Source organism: Rhinoderma darwinii, chromosome 9, assembly GCF_050947455.1.
Source record: "Rhinoderma darwinii isolate aRhiDar2 chromosome 9, aRhiDar2.hap1, whole genome shotgun sequence".
Classification (NCBI taxonomy): Eukaryota; Metazoa; Chordata; class Amphibia; order Anura; family Rhinodermatidae; genus Rhinoderma; species Rhinoderma darwinii.
Genome location: NC_134695.1, coordinates 50,155,766 through 50,180,049, shown reverse-complemented (window position 1 = coordinate 50,180,049; position 24,284 = coordinate 50,155,766). Strand labels below are relative to the sequence as shown.

Below are 24,284 nucleotides of genomic sequence, written 5' to 3'. Positions count from 1 at the left end.
CGAGGCCTTAAACTACTAAAAGATCTCCCTTAGTTCTCCCCACATCAATAACCGTAATAATGTTCATTATTCTGCCCTCTCCTCACAGCATTGTGACCCTCGTGATACACTTGCCGTAAACCTTGTTAGACATAAAACGTGAAGAATATTTTTTTGGGCATGAGTTCCACGTTCACCATCATTATCATTAGTCCAGAAGACCTCCTCAATCCTGATGAAGATGGACTCAATTTCCACAACATGTACATGAGATCATTTCACCATTACGCACAATTCCTAATCTGGTATTGGGGTGATGGGTGTGAAAACATTAAGCAGTTCACTGACAAACATAAGAACTTGTGATGACTAAGGCTGCCCTAATGTTAACATCGCTAGATATTACTTACATTACAATATATTGATCGTTCTCGTGTCCCCCTATTTTTAAGCAAACAATGTGCATCCCAATATACAATCTTAAAGGGGAAATCTTTATATACAAATTCCCTGGACAAAACCATCTCTGCAATTACGCAATGGCAAAAGAACCGAGCTACCATAAGTATATTCCCTGCCAGGAACCAGCAACACTAGAAAAGCTTGATTCTAAGCAGAAAAATAATAAAAATGTTATGAAATTTTATACTAAAAATAGTACATTTATTGATTTTACTTTATTATCGCAATTGATTGCCGATAATCATGTCTCACACACTCTTGGCACAACACCGTTACTTAAATAGAGGGGTGGGTTGGGCAAACCTCAAAGAACATTGGTACTATTATTAGTCTTAGTAATGAAATACAAGAACACGTCAAATAAAGCTGCAAAGCCTGTAAAATATTTATTTTTGGGGTATGAAAGGACTGCATGGAGAATATCATTGTCACTGTTGCCTGATCTCAATGAACGATGCCCTATGATTGGTTTCCAGGGGCAAGAAGGCCAGATCTTTAGACTATTTTGATAAATGATCCCCATTTGGTGGCTTAAAGAGGAACTACAAACTTACTTTTAAGAAAAATCTGATTTATACCACAGACTAAGATGAGAATGGTAGGATGTGAATTCTGCCAAGCAGCTATTTACCTTCTTTGCTTTCCTGTTTGTCATATCGAAGTCTGGTTGCTATGGATTCATTGCCTAACAACCACAGACTTTAATTGAGTAGTCAGGCAACATGTCCCCAGCAACTAGTCTGTCTAAGATTACTCAAGTTTTCAGGCAAGTCAGAATTGCCCAAGGTTATTTTCAGGACTTATCACAACCTTCTCTTACTGCTGTATACAAACATTTAGAAAGAGATCCTCTTCATTAGAAATAAACAGATTGAAGAATCAGACACCAGCTCCTGCTAAGCACATAAAAAGCATAAAGTATTTGCAAAATGAAAATGAGCATGCAATCGTAACAACGAACATTTAACACTTTTACGAGGGCCGATGATCAGGCAAACGAGCGCACTTTCGAACACTTGTTCCCGATCATTGGCCTGTGTAAACATGGCAGCGATCAGTCGACAAACGAGCAAACTCTTATTTGTCAGCTGATCGGATCTTTTATGCTGCCTAAAAAAAAATGATCATTTGTCGGCAGCAAATCTCCCCATGTAAACAGGGTCGACGTGCTGCCGACGAGACGCAAAATGCATGGGGACGAATGATCGCAATAACGATCCTTCGTTCCCATACTCTCGATCATTGCTCTATGTAAAGGGAGCGAACGATTGCCGATCCACGATAACCGCATGAAAATCTACCTGTGTAAAACCATTCTAAGTGAATGGTCAACGGTTAAATCTACAAGCGATGAAAATGTAAAAAGAAAAAAAAAAACACACGATAATTGTCTAGGTCGTTAAGTGGTAACCGTCATTTACACGACCAGAAGTGACAGGGTCCCAACAATACTAAATACTCAAATAGAAGCCGGCTTCTCTAAAAGGTGGGTTTACATGGGCAGATTGAAGTCCCCATTGGCTTGCATCATTGTTGGCAGTACGTCCTCGGTTTACACAGGGAGATGTGCTGATGACAACCATGATTTTATAGCCTGAATTAATTATGTAATCAGCCGACAAACCAGTGTTCCCAATTAATGGCCCATGTAAACGGGCCTTAACTCCTGGTGATCAGCTGTTATTGCCAGGGGAAGCCATGTCAGGCAATACATTTCCTCTGCAGGGAAATTGTAGCATTGTATTCCGGCCATTCAATCTATTGGCACACCATGAAATGGATGGATACACAGAGCAAGAGCTGTTCTAAGCCATTCTTGCCTATAAAAGAGGGTGCCCTAAAAACAACATCGGGGTTAGTTTCTAAAAAAAAAAAAAAAAAAACTAATTTAAAGGGGTTTTCCCGAGACATTTGACATATTCACAGGATGTGTCAAATGTCAGGGATGTGCAGGTCCCACACCTATCTGTAGAACGGGCCCCCTAGGTCCTGCTGAAGCGCGTGATTCCCGACCATGAATTACGGAAACAGTGTAACTTGCTGAGGTATGCCGTTTCCGTAACTCCGATAGCAGTGAATGGCAGTTACAGAAGCAGCGTAGAATGCGAGCTATGTGGTTTCCGTAACTACCATTCAGTTCTATGGGACTTACGGAAACTGCATACCTCAGCGAGCTACGCTATTTCCTAATTCATGGTCAGGAATCACACGCTTCAGCCACAACACAGAGCAGAACAGGGTTTAAGAGGCCCCGTCCTTAAGATAGGCGCAGGTCCCAGAGGTGGGACCTGCATCTGACATATCCTGTGGATATGTCATAAATGTTTTTGATGGAAATACCCCTTTATGTGGATTACCTACACACAATGGAACAAGTTATTCCGTCAGTTGGCCCAGGTCTCATGAGACGAACTTTAATTCACGGTTACTAATAAAAAATGGCCATACCTGAGACTCAACGCTTAGAGAGGTCGGCTGACTCATATGCATTCGATTATCAGCAGATTCTTCCCCCTCCTCTCCCCAAAGAACAAGATCAGGAGCAAAGACGCATGGAAAGTTTAATTTAGTTTTAGAGAAAAAAAATTTCTCTCCGATCAGAAGAACGTTATATGTTACGTGGGAGGTTTATTCTGTAACAGCACACATGTAGAGATATCGGTAGGTTAATGCTCTATTTACACAATGCGGTCTTAATTTTTCTTTGCTGCAATATGACCGCCATGTGTGAAAAGGCCCTCACACATTTCTATTTGTGACTGCTGAATTAGTGTTAAGGCCCTATTACAGGACCCGGGGAGGGCCGTGTAAGCAAGCACCGACCCACGAGACATCTCGTTGATCTTCGCTGGTTTGCTCCTTTCACAAGGAGCTAGTATGGTGACGATTGCTCGTTACTCCGATCGCTCATCCCCAAAGACAGGGAGATGTGCTGCCAACGATAATATTTTAGGCTGTGTAAACAATTCAATCAGCCGATCTTTGGTAATTATCGGGAACGAGCGTTTTATGAACGCTCGTTTGCCTGATAATTGGCCGGTGTGATAGGGCCCTAAGGGCTCGTTCAAAGACCAGATTGGATCCAAGACCCACGACTACCCAATACACATGCAGATTTGACATTAATAGTTGTGGGAGACGAGCAGCTGCCAGACACATCCAGCTAGATTTAGCTAAAGAAGCACCGAAAGGATCAGACAAGTAAAAACCTGATCGTTGGTCCTTCGAACGGCAGAGGTGACGGGATTGTCTGGAGGCCACAATAAACTTTAGATTGTCAATGATTTCTCTGAAAATTGTCAAGAATTGCAGAATTTTATGTAAGAGGGCTACTTTGCTTGAACAAGTTTGGATTCTTTTTATATTTAGCTTTTGCATAGTGGTATGCCCAGCCTGCTGCATATACAGAATGACATGGGATTCTCCTGCTGGAAAGAAAAAAAAATTGTGTGATTATCCTCTAGATATTACCAAATATATCAAGGATATCAAACGTGATTACCTTGATTAAAAACCTTAACTTTATTAATTTTTCTAGATACTTTTGAACCGTTGATACCAGTACAGATAAGCCACTGGGGCATGTAGCACTGCATTAACCCATGGGTGGGTAGAGCACATTAAAGTGTACCTATACTTTCATAAAAATGTTGACATATTATAGTGACATGTGAAGTTTTGATTGGTGGTGGTCCGAGCACGGAGACCCCCACCAATCGCTAAAACGAGCGGCAGAAAAACTCAGGTGAGCGCTGTGCAGATTAGTTTCTGCTCGGCTTATCTCAGAAAGCCAAGGGGGTGGCGTATGGGCTCAATAAAAATTCTAAGTCTGTACACCAATTGTTTGGCTTTCCTTCGCCGATCAGAAGCGATCACCTGAGGGTTTTTGCCGCTTAGTTTTAGAGATCGGTGGGGGTCTCAGTGCTCAGACCCCCACCGATCAAAGCTTCTGACATGTCACTATGGCATATCAAAAGTTTTATGAAAGTATAGCTAAACTTTAAGTCTTTTGGCAGACTTCAGCCATATTATATTGATTTGGACTAAAGCACAAATAGGTTACACGCCACATAGGCAGGGCAATCTTCTTAGAGTTCTGAAAATATAATATTACCATTCATTCTTATTTTAAATAGCTGTATAATAGGCTTAGGAGCTACCTGAAGTACACGAGTACTGTAGGGTTAATTATAATGTAGTGGAATCCACAAATCTCTTAGTGGTTGAGAAGATTGACAGACCTCACAATGAACAGCCAAAACATAAAATTCACGAGTCTAGGAAAAAGATCAAAAGAGATTCCATCTTGGCAAGTCAAATAGGACACTGGCAGGGAAAGGAAAAATCGCATAGAGATGGTCACTAAGAGTCTTCGGTCATCTGGAGTATGGAGTTGACGGCAGCTTCTCGGTTGCCTCGGTGTTCCTCTAGAACAGATTTAATGACTTCTTGGTCTATGCCTGGAAACATATCTATGAGGGCTTTTAGGTCTTCTTCTTGTGTTTGGTGGTGTGGATTTATGGCAGGTTGTGGTAAAGTCATTGGCATTCCAGGGTTGTAGACGGTAGGCATACCTAGAGGAGGAACAAAGAAGTCTTGGTTATTACTTCTCAGAATATATTCTCTTTAAAGATACTACTCAAGGATTCATCAGGCGATTAGACTTTAGTTTGATTCAGATATGTCAAAAAAGGATAACAAAAAACAGAAACTTTTATTCCATAGAAGTTTCTAGCAAACCAAGAATGCTCCACTAAAATAAGATTAGTTATTAGCTGTGACAGTCCTCAAATTCCTAACGAAAAACAACAAAGCACCATCTTCAAACCGGTCACTCCTGGAGGAGGCTTTCTACATTACATGGCAAAGTAGTTTTATATATAACGCACTGCTTTTAAAAGAAAAAAAAAAGAAAGGAAAATTAATTTAAAAAGATATCCCAAGAGTAGAACTAGAAATACTGTCTATAGAACAGGGATGTCAGAATGGAACAGGGACCGCTACGCCATAGTCCATTTGACCTCATTCTAAACACACATATTGAGGTGAGGTTTGGGACCACTGAAGACAGTCAGGAAATGGTTAGAGGAAAAATCTTGTTGTTTCCTACTCACTGCTTAAAGGGTTATTTCCCATGTCTAATAGGTGGAGGCTCCGGGGGTTCCCTGACCTTGTTCAACAAGGTTAGGAGGTTGCCACATCCAGACGGAAAATGAATACAGAGGTGGCTGCACATATGTCCATGGCATTCTCCATTAAAGTTTATAGGAGTGACCTCTTCATACATTCTATGCCTAGAAAAGTCTGACTCCCATATCAAACCAGGGGACCCCAGTTCTCCCAATAGGAGGGACACCCACCTAACCAGGTCTCTATACATATCGAAGATGGGAAAACCCTTAAGGCCGGACGGACGCAGACGCACACACAATTTCACTGGCAGTTGTTATTTAGCTGCGTTTTTTCTGTTCAAAAACATATAGTAAAATATTGTAATATCTACATACACATCATTTTGTATTTTTGTAGCATTTTTGGGGTCAGTGGCATTTTGATAAAAATGCCGCATGCTCCAGGTATGACGATTTTTTTTTCCTGTAGGCATATCTATAGAATTCCAACAACTCCAGGAAAACACAATCTTCCCTTTATACTTTTCCTTCTTTTTGGATCCAAAAAGTAAAAAATGGCACAAAATAAAAAAAAGCCACTAAAACGCATGTCGTTTTTATATGCGTTTTAAAGTGTAACTAAACCTTCAAACTTCTGACAGGTCATAGTGACGTCAGAAATTTCGACCGGTGGGCACGGAGATCACGATGATGGTGAGCGCTGAGCCGCTTAGTTTCTGACCCGCTTTTTTCGGAAAGCCGATGTAACGGTGTACAGGTCCGTAGACTTTCTATTGTGTCCGTACACCGCTACATCGACTTTGAGAAAAGCCGATCAGAAACCAAGCGGCTCAGCGCTCACCAGAGCGATCAGTGGGGGTCTCAGTGCTCTGATCCCCACCGATCAAAACTTCTGACATGTCACTATGACATGTCAGAAGTTTGTTGAAGGTTTAGTTACATTTTAAACACATATGAAAAGGACTCCGTAACACCCCATTATTATTTTTGTTTTTCTCCATGGCATTATCCCTACCATAAATATTTTTGTCACATAGGTGTTCTGCAATCACATGTGGATGGGGCGGATACTGTATAAAGTACGAGACGTATGACACCACACAGATGAAGATTAGATGATTAAACAGCGCACTGTGTAGTAGAAAACTTTGGTTTTTATAATTTTTTTAATTATTTGCAATGTTTTTTGCCTATTAGCGATGTAACCCAGGATATGCCTACACAGCGAGATACTTTGGAGGTATAGGTCTGGAGATTCTCTTGACGTATACATCTAATGTAGGGCTCTAACGTGATGTGAACAGAGCCTAAAGTGTACATTGTTCCAATGCCATATAAATAATAAAGCGACTTTTGCAAATGGTTTGTGTATATATTTACTATGCGTATCCATGGTTACAGACTACAAAAAAATCCTGGTAGCCTAAACTGTAGCCTTCCATCAGCCCCCTACAAACATAAGGTTGAATAGCAGTTGGAAATTATCACTTTGGGTCATTTGCTTAAGAAAATTATCATTTAAAAGTCGCCAGAGTTGATTTAATGTAAAATCATAGCATATCATGTGCCCGCCTACCATACCCCCATGGCAGGGGAATTATCTTGCACGCTGGTCCCCAATTAGATTACACCCAGTTTCTGCTGCAGTTCTCCTGCTACAATTTTTTTTCTCCTCTCATATTTCCTCTTTCCTGACCGTGGAGAATCCAGTTACCCCGTCATATCATTCTGTCCCTATCTATTGGAGGCCATGGGTGTACCATTATTACTGCATATGCTCCTAACCAGGGACATGTTTCTGTCTTCCTGACTGACACAGCCTTCCCCCTAGTCCAGGGAACTGTACAGATGTGTCAGGATATCAATCTTACAATGTATCACCACACAGCAATGGAGGAAACATATTCTTCCCTTTATACTTTTCCTGATTTTTGGATCCAAAAAGTTTGCACAAAACTGCATCAGAAAACAAAAATTGCATGTGTGATTCCAGGCTTATAGTGCCAGCAACGGCGGTTTCTTACAACTGCGCAACACTATAAAGGCTTCACCATCCCTCTGATAGGGATTGCAGGTTTTATTCCTGCCCGCACGTATTGTCGCATGGGCTATATCCTCATACGACACGATGGGCCTCCCAGGTTGATTTCCTCTTCCATTAGAAATATCTTGTGGTCTCATTATACCCCCAGTCTTCTGCATGCTTAAAGAGGCTGTCACCAGATTTTGCAACCCCTATCTGCTATTGCAGCAGATCGGCGCTGCAATGTAGATTACAGTAACGTTTTTATTTGTAAAAAACGAGCATTTTTGGCCAAGTTATGACCATTTTCGTATTTATGCAAATGAGGCTTGCAAAAGTACAACTGGGCGTGTTGAAAAGTAAAAGTACAACTGGGCGTGTATTATGTGCGTACATCGGGGCGTGTTTACTACTTTTACTAGCTGGGCGTTGTGCATAGAAGTATCATCCACTTCTCTTCACAACGCCCAGCTTCTGGCAGTGCAGACACAGGCGTGTTCTCGAGAGATCACTCTGTGTCGTCACTCACAGGTCCTGCATCGTGTCAGACGAGCGAGGACACATCGGCACCAGAGGCTACAGATGATTCTGCAGCAGCATCGGCGTTTGCAGGTAAGTCGATGTAGCTACTTACCTACAAATGCTGATGCTGCTGCAGAATCATCTGTAGCCTCAGGTGCCGATGTGGCCGACACGATGCAGGACCTGTGAGTGACGTCACAGATCTGCACTGCCAGAAGCTGGGCGTTCTGAAGAGAAGTGGATGATACTTCTCATCAGAACGCCCAGCTAGTAAAAGTAGTAAACACGCCCCGATGTACGCACATAATACACGCCCACTTGTACTTTTACTTTTCAACACGCCCAGTTGTACTTTTGCAAGCCTCATTTGCATAAATACGAAAATGGTCATAACTTGGCCAAAAATGTTCGTTTTTTAAAAATAAAAACGTTCCTGTAATCTACATTGCAGCGCCTATCTGCTGCAATAGCAGATAGGGGTTGCAAAATCTGGTGACAGAGCCTCTTTAAATGCATTCCTCTGTAATGTATCATAGTCCTGGAGTCTTGACGAATCTCTACTCCTAGACGGTCTGTGTGGCAGATCTGAGACACATTCCTCTCTGATCACATTCAAGACCCCCGCTTCCACCTAAAAGGGAGTGGTCATCAGTTTTGTCTCCCCACTGTACACACGGTATATAGATCCGCATTCTTCATGCTTTTTACTCGGCCCTTTAATCCCTGACCCTCATCATTAGCTCTCCAGCTCAGGCCTCTCCCTCATCCCTATTTACTAGCCTATCCTCAGATGCTTCTGATCAGTTAGTGGAGCTCTTTTTCTCTCCAGGAGCTCTCCAACATAATTGAAGGAACACTAAACCTAGAAATTAATGCTAAAATTAGACAGGTGATAAGCTTGCTCAAACTGTTTGCCAGCCTGCAAGATATTCTGCATGTCCCGAAACAAGTAAACAAACAGTCTTGTAGAAATCCTGTACAGAAAACAGGGGTTAATTATTTAATGATTTATTTCAACCGTGGTGCTTAGTAAAGGAGGTGGGGTTTAAAGATATGTTGGTCTTACTGCAGACAGAGGGTGAGGGGAAACTCCTGCTGCAGCCAGTTGTCTTACAGCAAGACCCAGGTTTGTGAGGAGGGGGGGAAATGGTTGATCTCCTGGAAGACAGAGAATAATTCTCTATATATATATATATATATATATATCTCTCAGTATTGATTGCAACAAGACAAAACAAGATCAAAGGAATGAAGGGGATTAAGGGGGGGGGGGGCTGAGATATTTTAAAACATTTTTGTGTACTTTGTATATTTAGTGTTCCTTTAAGACCCCGCCAGGGGGAAGATGGTAACACCGACATATTTTACACATTTTTTCTTGACCAGCTTGTCTGCTTATTACTACGAGCCTGTACCAAAGTCTACCCTGACTCCCCATTCCCCGGTCTACACTGCCATGTCACAGTCCACCCTAAACCGGGCAAGTGGCAATAGGTCTGCGTTGGTTACTGTCCAATCTCTTAACGGACTGTGGACCTAAAAATGCATGCAAAGGTGAACAGGCTGAATATTAATCTACCATCTTCCAGGAAGGATTTCTACATTGTGTTAGGAACATGGAAATCGACCGACAAGTTTATTGACTTATTACCTTTATCATTGACTTCTAAGTTTAGCGTTCCTTTAAAGTACCCATATACAGATTGGAGTTTAGTTGTCAAAAGTGTCAAATTTGGGCATCTAACAGTTGAATATTTTATATTTTCTTATTGCCAGCATACTTTTGGATAATAAAGGGATCTGTTAGGTTGGATATACACGTATAAGTGCATATGTATAACAGACTTTTTAGTTTTTGATGCAGTCCTACAAAACTAGAACAAGAATTACTTTGAATGTTTTTGTTTTTTTTAGAAACTATGGATATATATTTTTAGGCATGTACATGTGCAAATAAATCTCATTCAATAGGAAACCAGATAGAAAACAAAAACGGATGTAGACGATGAGGGCAGAAAGTTAAACTGGGCCGGTAGCCGGCTTCTCACACTACACAGATGCCTGGAGCCAGACACAATATTTTGGTGGCACACTGGCTCCTTTCATGCAGATTAAACACAAATAGTACAAATGCTGGTTCTGAAGTTGGATATATTATCTATGAAGTATGTGTGATATGACTTTTGGGGTTTTAGCGATTTTTGCTATAAACTTATCGAAAGTGACCGCTCATAATGGTAACCACTGCATCAACATCGAGTGTTATTTAGTGTGATACAAGCAAACACCACTGCTTCATGGATAATGAGAATACATCATGCAGTGAGCTATACAAACTTACCCAGAGACGAGTAATCAAGTCCTGGGTGGATGTGGATGCCATAGAGATAGAAATGAGCAAGTGGAGACAACGTTAATGTACTAGATAAAATACAATCTGAACATACATATATATATAGTAACAAGTAAGAATAACAAACAATAAGCCATAGTAGGAGACCAAAAAGACTAGTATGCCTGAAAATGATTACATGCCAACTGATCATGCCAGTCAGTGCACCCAGAAGTCCGCTGTAGATCACCAGCAGCTTGTGAGCAGTAGTCTTCTTCTTCGACGGTATAAGGCCCTGTTCACATCACGTTTTAAGTCTACATTTAACGTATACGATTAAAATGTAGACCAAAGTATGCCATTCGAACGCATTTACGTTAAAACATTTGACTTTTCTTCTACAAGAAAGGCATTAAAACATAGAGGTTTAACGTAAAAGCATTAGGATTGTGTCAAGCCTGAACTATAATGTAAAAAAAACTAAGAAAAAAACTACATGTCGAGTATACGGTTTCTTTAGCGAATAGAATTGCACGGCAGACTATGCCCTTCCAGCCTCCATAAATAACATGCCGACGTAAATGGCGGTCAAACAGACTTAAATATATTCTTTTAACCTCTTCCCGACATTTGACGTATCCATACGCCAAAGTCGGGTAGGAGAAGTGTGGAGCGGGCTCACGGAGTGAACCCGCTCCATACAATGCGGGTGTCGGCTGTTTGTTACAGCCGACATTTCAGAGTCAGAGTAACGAGCGGCATCGCGCTCGAGCGCAATCCCGCTCGTTTAACTCGTTGACCCCCTCTATCAGCTCATCGCGCCCCCCCCGAAACGCAATCACGGGGGGGGGGGGCTATTACGGGCGATGGTTGCTATGGCTGCCTGGGGGCTTAATAGTTGCCTACATTCCAGATCGCTGGTTGAAGTCGTGTAAAAAAAAAAAATATATATTAAAAGTTAAAAAAAAAACAAAAAAAAACCTTTTCCCATTTCCCCCCTAGAGCATAGAAAAATAAATAAATAAACAAACATAATTGGTATCGCCGCGTCCGTAAAAGTCTGAACTATTACAATATATCCTTATTTAACCCGCACGGTGAACGCCGTAAAAAAAAAAAAAAAAAAAAAAAAAAAATAGTAAACGCCAGAATCTCTATTTTTTGGTCACCTAATGTCCCACAAAAAATGAAATAAAAAGTGATCAAACCGTCGCATGTACCCCAAAATGGTATTATTAAAAACTACAGCTTATCCCGCAAAGAATAAGCCTTCATACCACTTAATCGACGGAAAAATAAAAAAAGTTACGGCTCCCGGAATTTGGCGACACAAAATAAATTCTTTTTTACACTTAGGTTTTTACTTGTAAAAGTAGTAAAATATAGAAAAAAAACGACACATATTTGGTATCGCCGTAATCGTATTGACCCACAGAATAAAGTTAAAGTTTTGTTTTAATTGCACAGTGAATTGTGTAAAAACGGCGCTCAAAAAACCATGGAGTCGCCGCTGTTTTTTTTTCATTTTCTACCCCAAATAAAAATTTTTGCCCGTTTCCTAGTACGGCGAAAGTATGGCAAAGTAAATGGTGCTACGAAAAACTACAACTTGTCCCACAAAAATCAAGCCCTCATAGTACTATATTGACGGAAAAATAAAGACGTTATGGCTTTTGGAAAGTGGGGAGGAAAAAACGAAAATGAAAATCTGAAAAAGGGCTGCGGCGGGAAGGGGTTAAACTACATTTGGTCCATTAAAGTCAATGGATATGCTGAGAAATACGTTTAAATACCTATATTTTATATTCAAGCGAACACGCTAGGTGGGGAGCATAAGCGTGATGTGAACAGGACCTAAACAAGGAGGAATTACAGACACAGCAAAGCTGCTTCATCCGAAAGGCCCTGTGTGACCACATGATGCGGAGCCTACACAGGGTGGCATACGGCCATGTTAAACCAGCAAAAAATAAAATGCCATCTCTCTCAGCAGAAGAGGTTATATCAGTTGTCATAGAACCACATTGTACACATCACGGAAGAAGCTTGAAAATCCAGACCAAAATTTGCAACTTAATGCGCATGTGTTACATGTACTAGGTGAAAAGCATGGCAAAAATCTGCAACAGGTAGGGCATGCTGTAGATCTAAGAATCCGCAGCATGCCCACAATCCACTGCCGATTTTGTACGTTTCATATGAATGGAGTTTTGTTAAACCCCATTGACTTGCATTGTACTGCACTTTGTAGCGTGAATCACACAAACGATAATCTGCAACAAATACGCGGTGTGTAAACGAAGGTCTAAGGTCAGGCGTGCAAATGTTTGGTTGCTGGACTCTTGTCTTTTTTTAAATCTGCATCAAATGCACCAAGTTGTGTGGATCTGACCCGACACCTTATTTTGCTAGTGTAAATCCTGGGGAATTTTTGTGCGAAAATTCCGCAGCGTTTTTCGTAAGAGAAATTAACATGCTGCAGATTGAGATAATGTCCTTAACCCCTTAGTGACCAGCCCATTTTAAGCCCTAATGACCAAGCTATTTTATTTGTTTTTCTAGTCGCATTCAAAGAGCTATAACGTTCTTATTTTTTCGTCTACATAGCTGTATGAGGACTTGTTTTTTGCGGGATTAGTTGTGCTTTTTAATAGCACCATTTTTGGGTACATATAATTTTTATATTAACTTTTATTAACCTTTTTGGGGGGGGGATTATAAAAAAAAAACTGAAATTCCGCCATTGTTCTATGCGTTTTTAAATTGACGCCGTTCACTATGCGACGTAAATAACATGTTACCTTTATTCTATGGGTCGGTACGATTACGGCGATACCACATATGTGGAGGTTTTTTTATGTTTTACGACTTTTGCACAATAAAAACACTTTTGAACTAAAATGATTTGTTTTTGCATCGTCTTTCCAAGAGCCGTAATTTTTTTATTTTTCCATCAATGTAGTGATTTTTTGGGCTTGTTTTCTGCGGGACGAGACGTAGTTTTGATTGTTACTGTTTTGGGGTGCATGGGACTTGATTCATTTTTATTATGACTTTTTTGGGGGGCAATGGAAAAAAAATGCAATTTCGCCATGGCTTTTTGCGTTTTTTTTTTTACGGTGTTCACCTTGCGGTTTAAATGACATTAACTTTATTAATGGAGTCATTACGGTCGCGGCGATACCACATATGTGTACTTTTTGTTTTTTTTTTTACACTTTTACTAAATAAAACCACTTTTTATGGAAAAAAATGGATTTTTTTACTGTACTTTTTATTAATAATCTTTATTTCACTTTGATGACTGATTTTATTAGTCCCACTAGAGGACTTTACTGTGCGATCTTCCGATCGCTGCTATAATGCTTTGGTATACTTCGTATACCAGAGCATTATTGCCTGTCAGTGTAAATCTGACAGGCAATCTGTTAGGACGTGCCTCCGGCGCGTCCTAACAGGCATATGTCCAGGGCAGACCTGGGGGCTTTTATCAGGCCCCCGGCTGCCATGACACCCCATCGGAGACCCTCGATTGCATTCGCGGGCCGCCGATGGGTGACAGAGGGAGCGCACTCCCTCTGTAAACAAAGTTAAATGCCGCGGTCGCTATTGACGGCGGCATTTAACGGGTTAAACGGCTGCGATCAAAGTAAACTTCGATCGCGGGCGTCGGAGCAGGAGCTCAGCTGTCATCAGACAGCTGAGCCCCGGTTCCAGCCTGCACGGGAGACCCGTGCAGGACTTAGACTAGGCTGACGTGAAAATGCGTCAGCCTAGCCTAAAGCCCAATTAGTGACCGACGTAAAAAGGCGTATTAGTGGTCACTAAGGGGTTAAGGAAAAAAAATTATGCCATACCTAGAGCATGCTGCGTTTCGGAAAAACCGCCACGGACCTAGAAAAAAAACCCACTACATACGAGGATGCTGTATATGCAGGCCTTCTCAGATTTTACTATGGACTTTTCAGTAACATCTGGCTGCAGTGTTTTTGGGAAAAATATTTTTTTTAAAAACTCAGCCTAAATGACTTTCCTAGTTGTAGATGCGGTTTGTCCCTGGAGGTATTTTAGATATCTGTACTCTAGTTATCAGACACGACTCCCCATTAGTAAACTATTTTAGCACATGGTTATATTACAAGTCTCTGTGGCGGCAGCAGAATATATTTCGTTTACCCGATGTATTACAATTCTTCTCCCCAGACACCATGACGTTTAGGATTTACACACATTTCGTAGCCTTGTACCTTATATATGTGTTTCTCCATATTAGATTATCAGAGCTCATCATAGTGACCACAGGAGGAAAGAAGGCAGGAACACTCTCCAGTAATGGCTGATTGTGGCCAAATAGGAGTCTAGAACCACCTTCTGTTCTAGCAAATGGACAAGAATCCCTTCGGCTACATTCCCATGAGCGTGACAGATTTACACGCGTAAATCTGTCAGTGTGCTTGGGTTTTTGCATCAGTGCGATTTGCGTGCGTTTTTCACGCACTTGCAAGCCCTTTTTCTCTAAATGTAATTGAGCGAAATACAGACAGCGTGAAACACGGTCCATGTGCTCTCTGGTTATTACACACCCATTGACTTTAATGCGACTAGGTGCGTGAAAACTGAAATCAATGGGTCCGTGTGCGGTGCGTTTCACCGCACAGAACACGGACGAGAATCACGCTCATCACCCTTCGTGAAGACCTTTAACACCTACAAACTGATTCCTAGTTCATACTGTGTTCCCAAGATTGGAAATCAAACGTATAGAAGTGGTTCTTGAAGAACATACCTCGTGCCACATCCTGTTGAATGCACAAATCATTACATTATCTACTGGATTCAACAATACTCACCTGCAATGGGTACATAGCCGACACCTTGCTGGAAAACTGTGGGCATTAACACCACCGGCTGGGGCTGCATCATCATTGTTGCAGGCAGAGACTAGAGAGAAGAGAAGGAAGTCAGCAATGGCTTTGAAAATAAATTATTTTTTTATTTGACCCGTAACCTTATTTACCGACAGGACAAATGAAGACAGAGATGTGATTGTGAGCTCCTTTAGAGACAAGAGCGGAGGGGAGTGTTTACGGTGTAGAGCGCTGTTGAATAAGTTAGAGCTATATAAAGAACTGAAAATAAATAAAAATGCAAAACTTCAGCTTTTGCATGTTTGGCTCTGTTGACACGGACGTCATGGGTTAAATTTTTAAAGGATCTATGACCGGTCCCATTGACTTATTGTAGGCCCTTCATGATACCACGCCTAAATCATAACAGAATCGACTAGCATTCCACCGGCAATGCATGTAAACTCTGTATTTCGTGCCCCATTCACACACTGGAAAAAATCATGCGTAATAATGAAAGTACATTGTAGTTATTGGCGCAGATTCGGTGCTGAAAATCTTGCGGATTAGCACCATTGAATTACAATAGAGCTAATCCATCTGATCCGTATGCCAATCTGCTGAAGATTATCTTCAAGATGCACGGTGGATTTACCTACTGAAAATCCTGACCATGTGAACATACACTTACTGGGTAAAATAGCACAGCAGAGCCCACTATACTGCCAGTCCGTGCCAATGAAAACCTGACGGAACTCAACTCATCTGTACCATAATAACCCTTAGGGTAAATTCACAGGCGGCAGATTTGTTTTATACATTTCTGCAACTGTCCCAATTATCTACATTTTTCTATTCACACTTAAATGGGAACCCGACACTAGGTTTGGAGCCACTAATCTACCAGAATGCCGTTATGCAGCTGGGTTTTAGCTTTCCAAACTTGCCAAGTCAAAACCGGACATTTCGGCACTAGTTAGTGAAAGAACTAACCATTTACCAAGATGAGTCCCCAAGAGTCAAGTCGAAGATCGTACACTGCACAATGCCGCTGGACTAATCCTGCAGACTCTCGGTAAGCGGTTTGTACTTTTACTAACTGGTGCCAAAATGTCCAGTTTTGACGTGTGCCGGTTTGGAGCGCTAAACCCCAGCTGTATAACGGCATGCTGGTGGATTAGTGGCTCCAAACCTAGTGACGGGTTCCCTTTAATAAAACTCCTGTAAGCCTCAAGGCAATGCTGAAAAGATTGACGCTTATTGAGGAGTCGACACACAGCCCACCAATCAGCACAAAGAAGAGGGTTCTTATTAGAGAAACGGTCATTCGTCAAGTGTGAGTGCTTACATGAATCAATGTACCCAGCCTTGCATAGAGTCTGATGGCAGAAAAGAACCTACAAGTCCATTTAGTCTGATATATATATATATATATTAAAAGTTAAATTTTTGTCAAGTAAAGGATCCAAATAACCATTACCACCGGTGCGCTTGCTGCCTTATCAGTAATTCATAGCGAAGGGAAAATTCTATGCAAGTAAATGAAAAGGCAGATTCAGACAAAGTCCTTGGCGGAGTCTTGGCTTTTCACACAGACTATGATGTACGGAAGAGGTTATATATATACTGCAGACAATGTATGCTCTGCGGCAGGAAACATTCTGTGAATGTTGGATGTGTAGTTAGCGCAGGATTCAGTCTCTTTGCCACAACATGACATTAATATGTATCTAGTGATCTCTCCACACTTCCCAGGTCTGAGCATCACCATCTTTTCCACTTCTCACCGTGTAAGACATCACTAAGTTAATCATGCCTTCCTTGTCGTCTCCTTGTCTTCCACTTAAGCTGAACCATTCATCCACCACTTTGCCCTCCTTCAGCGTGTCTGGGATGGTAATATGCGTCCAAGCTATGCGGTCATCCATGGAGAAGGCTCTCTGTGAAGAAGGAAATGCAGAGGGCAAGACAGTATAACGTCAGTTAAAGGGGCAGCACTGCCAAAAGTGACCAATGACATTTATATGAGGAATCTGTGAGTGCAGCACCTTATAGAGTCTGAAACCCTCAGAGATTTCAGCAACTGACAATCCTAAAGGAGGATTCCAAGAATCAACAATTATTACCTATCCTGTGCATACGTGATAATTATCTGATCGCTAGAGGCCCCAATGATGGCGAGAACCAGGGTCCCGAGACCCCTGTCCCTCCTCACCACGTGACCGCAGTGAGGAGGACATTGAATGGAGTGGTGGTCGAGCATGCGCCCTGCAGCTCCATGCAAAGTCTATGAGAATGACGGAAACAGCCTAGTACACTGCTCAAAGATTTCAGTCATTCCCATAGACATTTAGTGAAGCGACGGGCACATGCTCAACCACCACTCCATTCAAGCTCCAGGGGACCCCCGTTCCTGCGATCAGTGGGGCTCTCAGCAGTGGAGCCACCAGAAATCAGACAATTATCGCGTATCCTTTGGATGGGTGATCATTTTCGATTCTGGGACAACCACTTTAACACTCATTTGAATCAAACACAGTCTGATTTCCAATATAAAGCTGGAATGATTAATTTTCTCTGACATGATCTCAACACGTGACTACATGGCAAAGTACATTTTTGTAATCTATATGTTGTCACGGAGACCACTCTGCCCAGCGGAAGTGCCAAGATGGCTAGATTTATGCATTTTCACACCTCATGGACGTGTTCTAAGCTTAAAATGCTCTTGGCCAGATCTAGCTTTTTGTGCTCACGCTGCCTCCCGGCCACATACTGATTAATGGTCGGGAGTTACAGAAACGGCGTAACTCGCTGCTTCTGTAACTGCCATTCACTACTATAGGAGTTACGGAAACAGCGTAGCTCAGACCATGTAATCAGGAAGTGGCCGGGAGGCAGCGTGAGCACCAAAAGCTGGAACGAAGTTTAGGGGTCCCATTCTAGAGAGAGGTGCAGGTCCCAGAGGTGGGACCTGCATCTGACACTTATGACAATCTATGGATATGCCATAAATGTCCTTCATGGGAAACCCCTTTAATGAGAGGTGGGACTCCTAGTTTGCATTTAGTGCGGTGTTCCTTTAGGCTACACAATCGGCACAGAGAGATTTTATATAAGGAATAGTGGAGCCCCCACTAGGTCCTATCGATTCATACATCTCATAGATTCACTATTTTTAAGTAGTGCTTCCTAGTGACAGATGTCATAACATAATGGTGCAGTCCGTGGTTGTTTTCTGATAAATGGAACTATTTAAAATGTCTTTCTACTTACTAACCTCATCAAAAATTTCCAGGTAAAAAGAATCCACTCCTGGCGGGATGGTGCACTGGACAACTTTGTTCCATCGAGGGTTTTTGGCTCCATTATGTGCAGTGGGAGTCTCATACACTGCGTATCCCAAACGTATCCTGCAGTAAGGATCCATTCGAGTCATACCGTAATTCTTTGCTAGCTTGGCCTGGAAAGAATTTGGAAGTGTGAACAGATAAAATGCAAGTCAAATATTATTTGTATAGATCAGCACCCACTAAATATTGTTTTGAAACTGGATTTAGCCACCACTATTAACCCCTTAATGACCGGGCATGAAAACGTCCTAATGACCACCTGCATTTTCAGTTTTTACCTCTGCATTTCAGCAGCCATAACTTTTTTTATTTTTTTCATGGACGTGCCCGTATGAGGCCTTGTTTCATGCGGGAGAAATTGTATTATTTTTTTTCATAGCTTGGGGGTAAAAAAAATAATTATTTTTACGGCATGAATATAAGAAAAAGCAATTCTCTGCATCGTTTTTCTTGTTTATTTTTTATCCCATTCACGTTTCGCGCTAAACCTGTTAGATTAATTCTTCGGGTTATTACGGTTGTTTAGATACCTCATATGTGTAGGTTTTCTGGTTTTATTTAGTATAGGGTCAATAAAATATATTTTATGCAAAATAATGACTTTAATTTATTTATTTTTGTTACTTTTTCTTAATCCCATTCAGGGATAACTTTATTTTTTACTTGTAATGTATTTGCATACTCTTGTATGCGAATCCATCATACTGTGTCACTATGACACAGGCTGCTGTTAGGGCAGCACATAATGTGCCCGAACAGCAGGCTTACTGGACAGACAGCCCTGGGGTCCTTTTGTAGGTCCCCTGGGTTGACTGCCGAGGGATTCCCTGGTGTTTGATCACGTCACCGGGTTTCCGATGACAAGACCAAAGCGGGGAGTTACCTTTTATCCTGCCGCGGTCACGGTCCACGGCGATCAAAGGGTTAAACAGCTGGGGTCCGAATCAGCCTCCTCTACAGTGAAACCAAAAGACGTCGCTGTAGACTAAGGACATGAACCGCCTGCAGTCAATAGACGGTGGGTGGTCATTAAGGAGTTAAAAGGGGTTTTCCACCTTCTGACAACTGATGACCTATCCACCGGATAGGTCATCAGTACATGATCTGTGGGGGTCCGACACCCATGCCCTGCACAGATCAGCTGGTCTGGTGCCTCCGTGCACCCGACATACATGCCGGAAGCAGTTGACTCCAGCCACAGAATAGCGGCCGAGCTGCAGTACTGTATTCAAGTGAACAGGAGCGGACCTGCAGTTCTGCAGCACGGCCGCTATGCTATATACAGAGCCATCTGCTTCCGGGCTCCGTACATAGCATTATGTGCCATAACATCCGGTGCCCGCAGGCCACCGGAGCGGCTTATCGGTGCAGGGTCCGGGTGTCGGACCCACACCGATGACATACTGATAACCTATCCGGTGGATAGGCCATCAGTTGTCAGAAGGTGGACATCCCCATTAAGTTTTTATTGATATTTGATTTGCCAAGACATCTATATTTTGCAGGTTGGGCATGTGAAAGGGAACTAGGACACGTACAATGATCATTCAGTGAGTCCGCAGGCGTAAAAATTTCCTTTTTAAACAGAAATTAGGTACAAGACCTAAGCTAAATAGGACTAACCTGCACCACTGTGATGCTAAGTCTGCCCATGGTACCCATTGCCCCAGTGTACTGCAGCTGCTGTGCCGCCTGGGCGTCTAACTGGATTTGCTGCTGTTGATGGGTGGGGGTGATGCGCAGGAAGTCTTGGGGTAGTTCACCGATGAAAACCTGCAAAGGACAAAAGACACAGAGTCTGACTAACCATATATCATGTAGATTCTCATATACATATTCTTTTTGTCCAAATTTTCCATTAAAACACTTGAGGCACCTAACTTTTAAAAGGCAGGAGAACCAAGAAAACAAACACAAAACTTATGGTAGAACCATCTAGAAAATGTTTGTTAGAACTTCATGAAAATTGTTTTTCCACACAAAAGGGACAAAAGATCCCTACAACATGAGCTGAAACTAATCCTTTAGGTCAAACGCACACGATGCGAATCACGTGCGGCAATTACGCAACGTGTGCATGTAGCCTTAAAGCGGCTCTGTCACCACATTATAAGTGCCCTGTCTCCTACATAAGGAGATCGGCGCTGTAATGTAGATGACAGCAGTGCTTTTTATTAAAAAAAAAAAAAAAGATCTATTTTCACCACTTTATTAGCGATTTTAGCTTTATGCTAATGATTTTCTCAATGGACAACTGGGCGTTTTACACGATTGACGAAGTGGGCGTTGTACAGAGGAGTGTATGACGCTGACCAATCAGGGAGCAAGCGTAATCTCGCTGTAACCTGTCATCTACAGCGTAACCTCGCGAGATTACGCTTGCTCTGCTGTAACTACCACAGAAACATTAACGAAGTGCAGAGATTGTGACGAGACATCCCGTGGAATGTCTATTCACTGTCTAAACACTTCAGTATCGTTAATGTGTTCGTATAAGACAGCACATAAGGATCTAGCAGGATAGCAGGATCCCTATGTGCTGAGGAAATGAATGGAGAGAAGTGTATGACGCTGATTGGTCAGCGTCATACACTCCCCTGTACAACGCCTACTTGGTCAATAGTAAAACACGCCCAGTTGTCCATTGAGAAACTCATTAGCATAAAGCTAAAATCGGTAATAAAAAGCATTACTGTCACCTACATTACAGCGCCGATCTCTCCTTATGTAGGAGATAGGACACTTATAATGTGGTGACAGAGCCTCTTTAAAGTGTACCTCCAGTTGCGATCTCCCACAACGACTTGACATCAGGGGGGGGGGGGGTTGCAGTGGAGATTTTTGTACACGGGTCCTATAAAATTAGAATAAGACTTGTGCAGGAAACTCTCCAGGCCTTGTATGTGCAGTAGTGTCTCTCCCCGCACGATACATAGTTGGTTGTGAGATCGCAAATGGAGGTACACTTTAAATGGATCAGAAAAAATGGTTTGGGTTTTTGTTTTTTTTACAGGAACAGCGCCACTCTTGTTCATGGGTTGTGTCTGGTATTGCAACTACCCATTTACTTATTTGACTCAAACCATAGAACCCCGTACACAAGCTTGTTAAAGATTCTCAGACTCCACAAGAGGGAAGTGACAGCACAATGTCAGTCCTACCCTGCCCGTTATCAAGTGCGTCAGGCGATGTGCGCTGAGCAGTGGTGAATCACAGCTGCCTCCTTGCTCATGATGAGGGGACTATGAGCGATGGAGAGAATGACGCCACTTCTGACTGATACTGCACTTTGTACACTTCAGCAGACAGCATTCTCTGTAGAGCAGTCAGGGGAGCGCTCACAAGTATTGGCCTGCAGGACAAGCACAACCACCGGCGGCAAAACCCAAATGTTAAAGGTTACCGACAGACTGCACCTTTATTCTACAAATAGCTGCAGTATTAAGGATTTTCCTCACACACTGTTATAGAGCAGAGGATCTGGAGCTCTGTATCACTATACCAAAAGCCTAGTTTGATAAATGTAAAAAACCTGGTGGCTGGAAAGGGATTTTGGACTAGTACAGATAACAGATTCTAATCTGATCGCAGATTCGATTGGAATTCTACTGAATGGATCAAGCTGACTGCCATCAGTAAAAATCCATCTTCGCGCTGCGTTCTCCAGCAGTGGCCACCAGAGTCTTTACAAATAAATGTAAAGGATTCAGTAAAACTTGCATTTAATTAAAGGTCTCTGGCAACAAGTGGGCGGAGCTCCTCCGTGATGGACAGGGTGGGCGGAGCTCCTCCGTGATGGACAGCATGGGCGGAGCTCCTCCGTGATTGACAGCGTGGGTGGAGCTCCTCCGTGATTGACAGCGTGGACGCATACAATACAAAGATCACAGTGTAGGGAAACCCACTGGACAACTAAGCCCAGAATAAACCCAGGTTAATAATTAATATGTTATGGATCTAATTGTCCCTAGCAATTTTTGCTACATTACAACCATGAAGAATGTGGGAACATAGAGATAACCAGTTGTATAGTAATAAAGAGCCGATCATTATATGACCTACATAACAACCTTCCTGATGTGATCACTGTGATCGCTAAAATAGCAGAGCGCTACAAGTGGATGGAAGTCAAACTCCATTACGGGACTTCATTATATTGCTATGTAGGCAAACATTTTCACAGCAACCAGATGTGCAACATTAGCGAATGCAACAGGTTAAATATGCGGTTTTGAACTGGCTGTGGCCTACGCCACAAGAAATCTCAGACAAACCGGGCTAGATTGTGTACATTCACTTATTGTATTTTTGGTGTGGAGGGTCTATGCAGAATCTACCCTGAAAATCCACCCCAAATATACAACATGTGAGCATGCCCGAATGGCTTCTATAAGGGTGCAGAACACACGTGGCGTTTTTGCCTTGTATTTCGGTAGAGTAAAAAACTGTACAATGTCTAATGAAAAAATACTCTGCAAATCAGACAGATTTCTCAATTTCCTCCGTTGCAGAATATTTTTACCATAGGATGACATTGTACATTTTTTTGCAGCATATTTTTACACTGCGGAAATACATGGCAAGTACTTGCCATGTATGACTGCACCCTACACAAGTGTAGATTATATGGGTAGCGGTTAGTACTGTTGCCTGGCAGCGCTAGAGTCCTGGGTTCGAATCAGACCAAGAGCAACATCTCCATAGGTTTCCTTCAGGTACTGTGGTTTACGACCTTATTCCAAAAATAAGGGAATTTAGATTTCGAGCACGACTGGGGACAGTGAGTGAGGACAACTGTACAGCACTCTATTAACAACATAAATGATTATTCGCCATTCAAAAATGCAGTGATATAAATAAATGACCTATACCCAAACCTACCACCAGATGTCACTCTCATTCTGCAAAACCAGACACTGCACCATTAAAGCCCTGTTCACATTATGTTTACACTCTCAGAATGGAGAACGATTATCGCTTTGTGCCCAGCTTCATCAGTTTTTAAGTAGATTGTCTTCCGTCCCACAACTGAACTCCAAGATCCTATTCCTATAATATCATACTTGCAGAAGCCGAGGTATAAGGAAAGGTCTCTATAGTGTGGAGCTACTTTAGCGGTCCCTGTGCTTTCCGGACATTGAGACGCTAAATTATTAATAGGAAACGTTGGTCCCCACCTTGTACCCTAAATCACAGACAGGCAGCTTCCCAATGTAAGGACACCACCAGCTCCACATATCTTCTATTCCTGGACTTAGTAAGTGGGTTAACTGCAGTCACAAAGGGAACCAGTCAGTAAGTTTGGAGCCACTAAACTACCACAAGGCTGTTGTGGAGCTGGGGTTTCGTGTTCCAAACCAGCCTTCCTCAAAAACAGACATTTAGGGAATAGTTAGTAAAGTTTCTTAAAACTTCCTGAGATGAGATTGGTAGCAGCATCGGCGCATGCGCCTCGTGCACATAAAGCCGAGGACAGTACAATGCGCATGTGCAGTAAAGCGAGGTGTACGGTCGGTCCTCCGCTTCATGTGCGCAATGCCGCCAGTCTCCTCACCATAAGATGTAACTTTACTATTTTGACGCGGGCAGGTATAGAACACTAGACCCCAGCTGCATGACGGCATGCTGTTGGTT

At 42.3% G+C, this 24,284-nt stretch overlaps 1 protein-coding gene across 2 annotated transcripts in view; it reads right to left on the bottom strand.

Annotated features, from left to right (window-relative positions):
• Positions 1-2,486: 2,486 nt before the first annotated feature.
• Positions 2,487-24,284, bottom strand: part of TOLLIP (toll interacting protein) — a 45,317-nt gene continuing 23,519 nt past the window's right edge. The window contains exons 2-7 of one of the 2 annotated variants that reach the window (XM_075837637.1): positions 20,274-20,423; positions 18,578-18,760; positions 17,085-17,237; positions 15,301-15,391; positions 10,460-10,480; positions 2,487-5,015 (exon numbers count right to left, since the gene is read on the bottom strand). In XM_075837637.1, coding sequence (XP_075693752.1) covers positions 4,804-5,015; positions 10,460-10,480; positions 15,301-15,391; positions 17,085-17,237; positions 18,578-18,760; positions 20,274-20,423 — 810 coding nt within the window. In that variant the 3' untranslated portion in view covers positions 2,487-4,803. The remainder of the gene's footprint in view (positions 5,016-10,459; positions 10,481-15,300; positions 15,392-17,084; positions 17,238-18,577; positions 18,761-20,273; positions 20,424-24,284) is intronic. The other variant, XM_075837638.1, reaches the window with a different exon arrangement.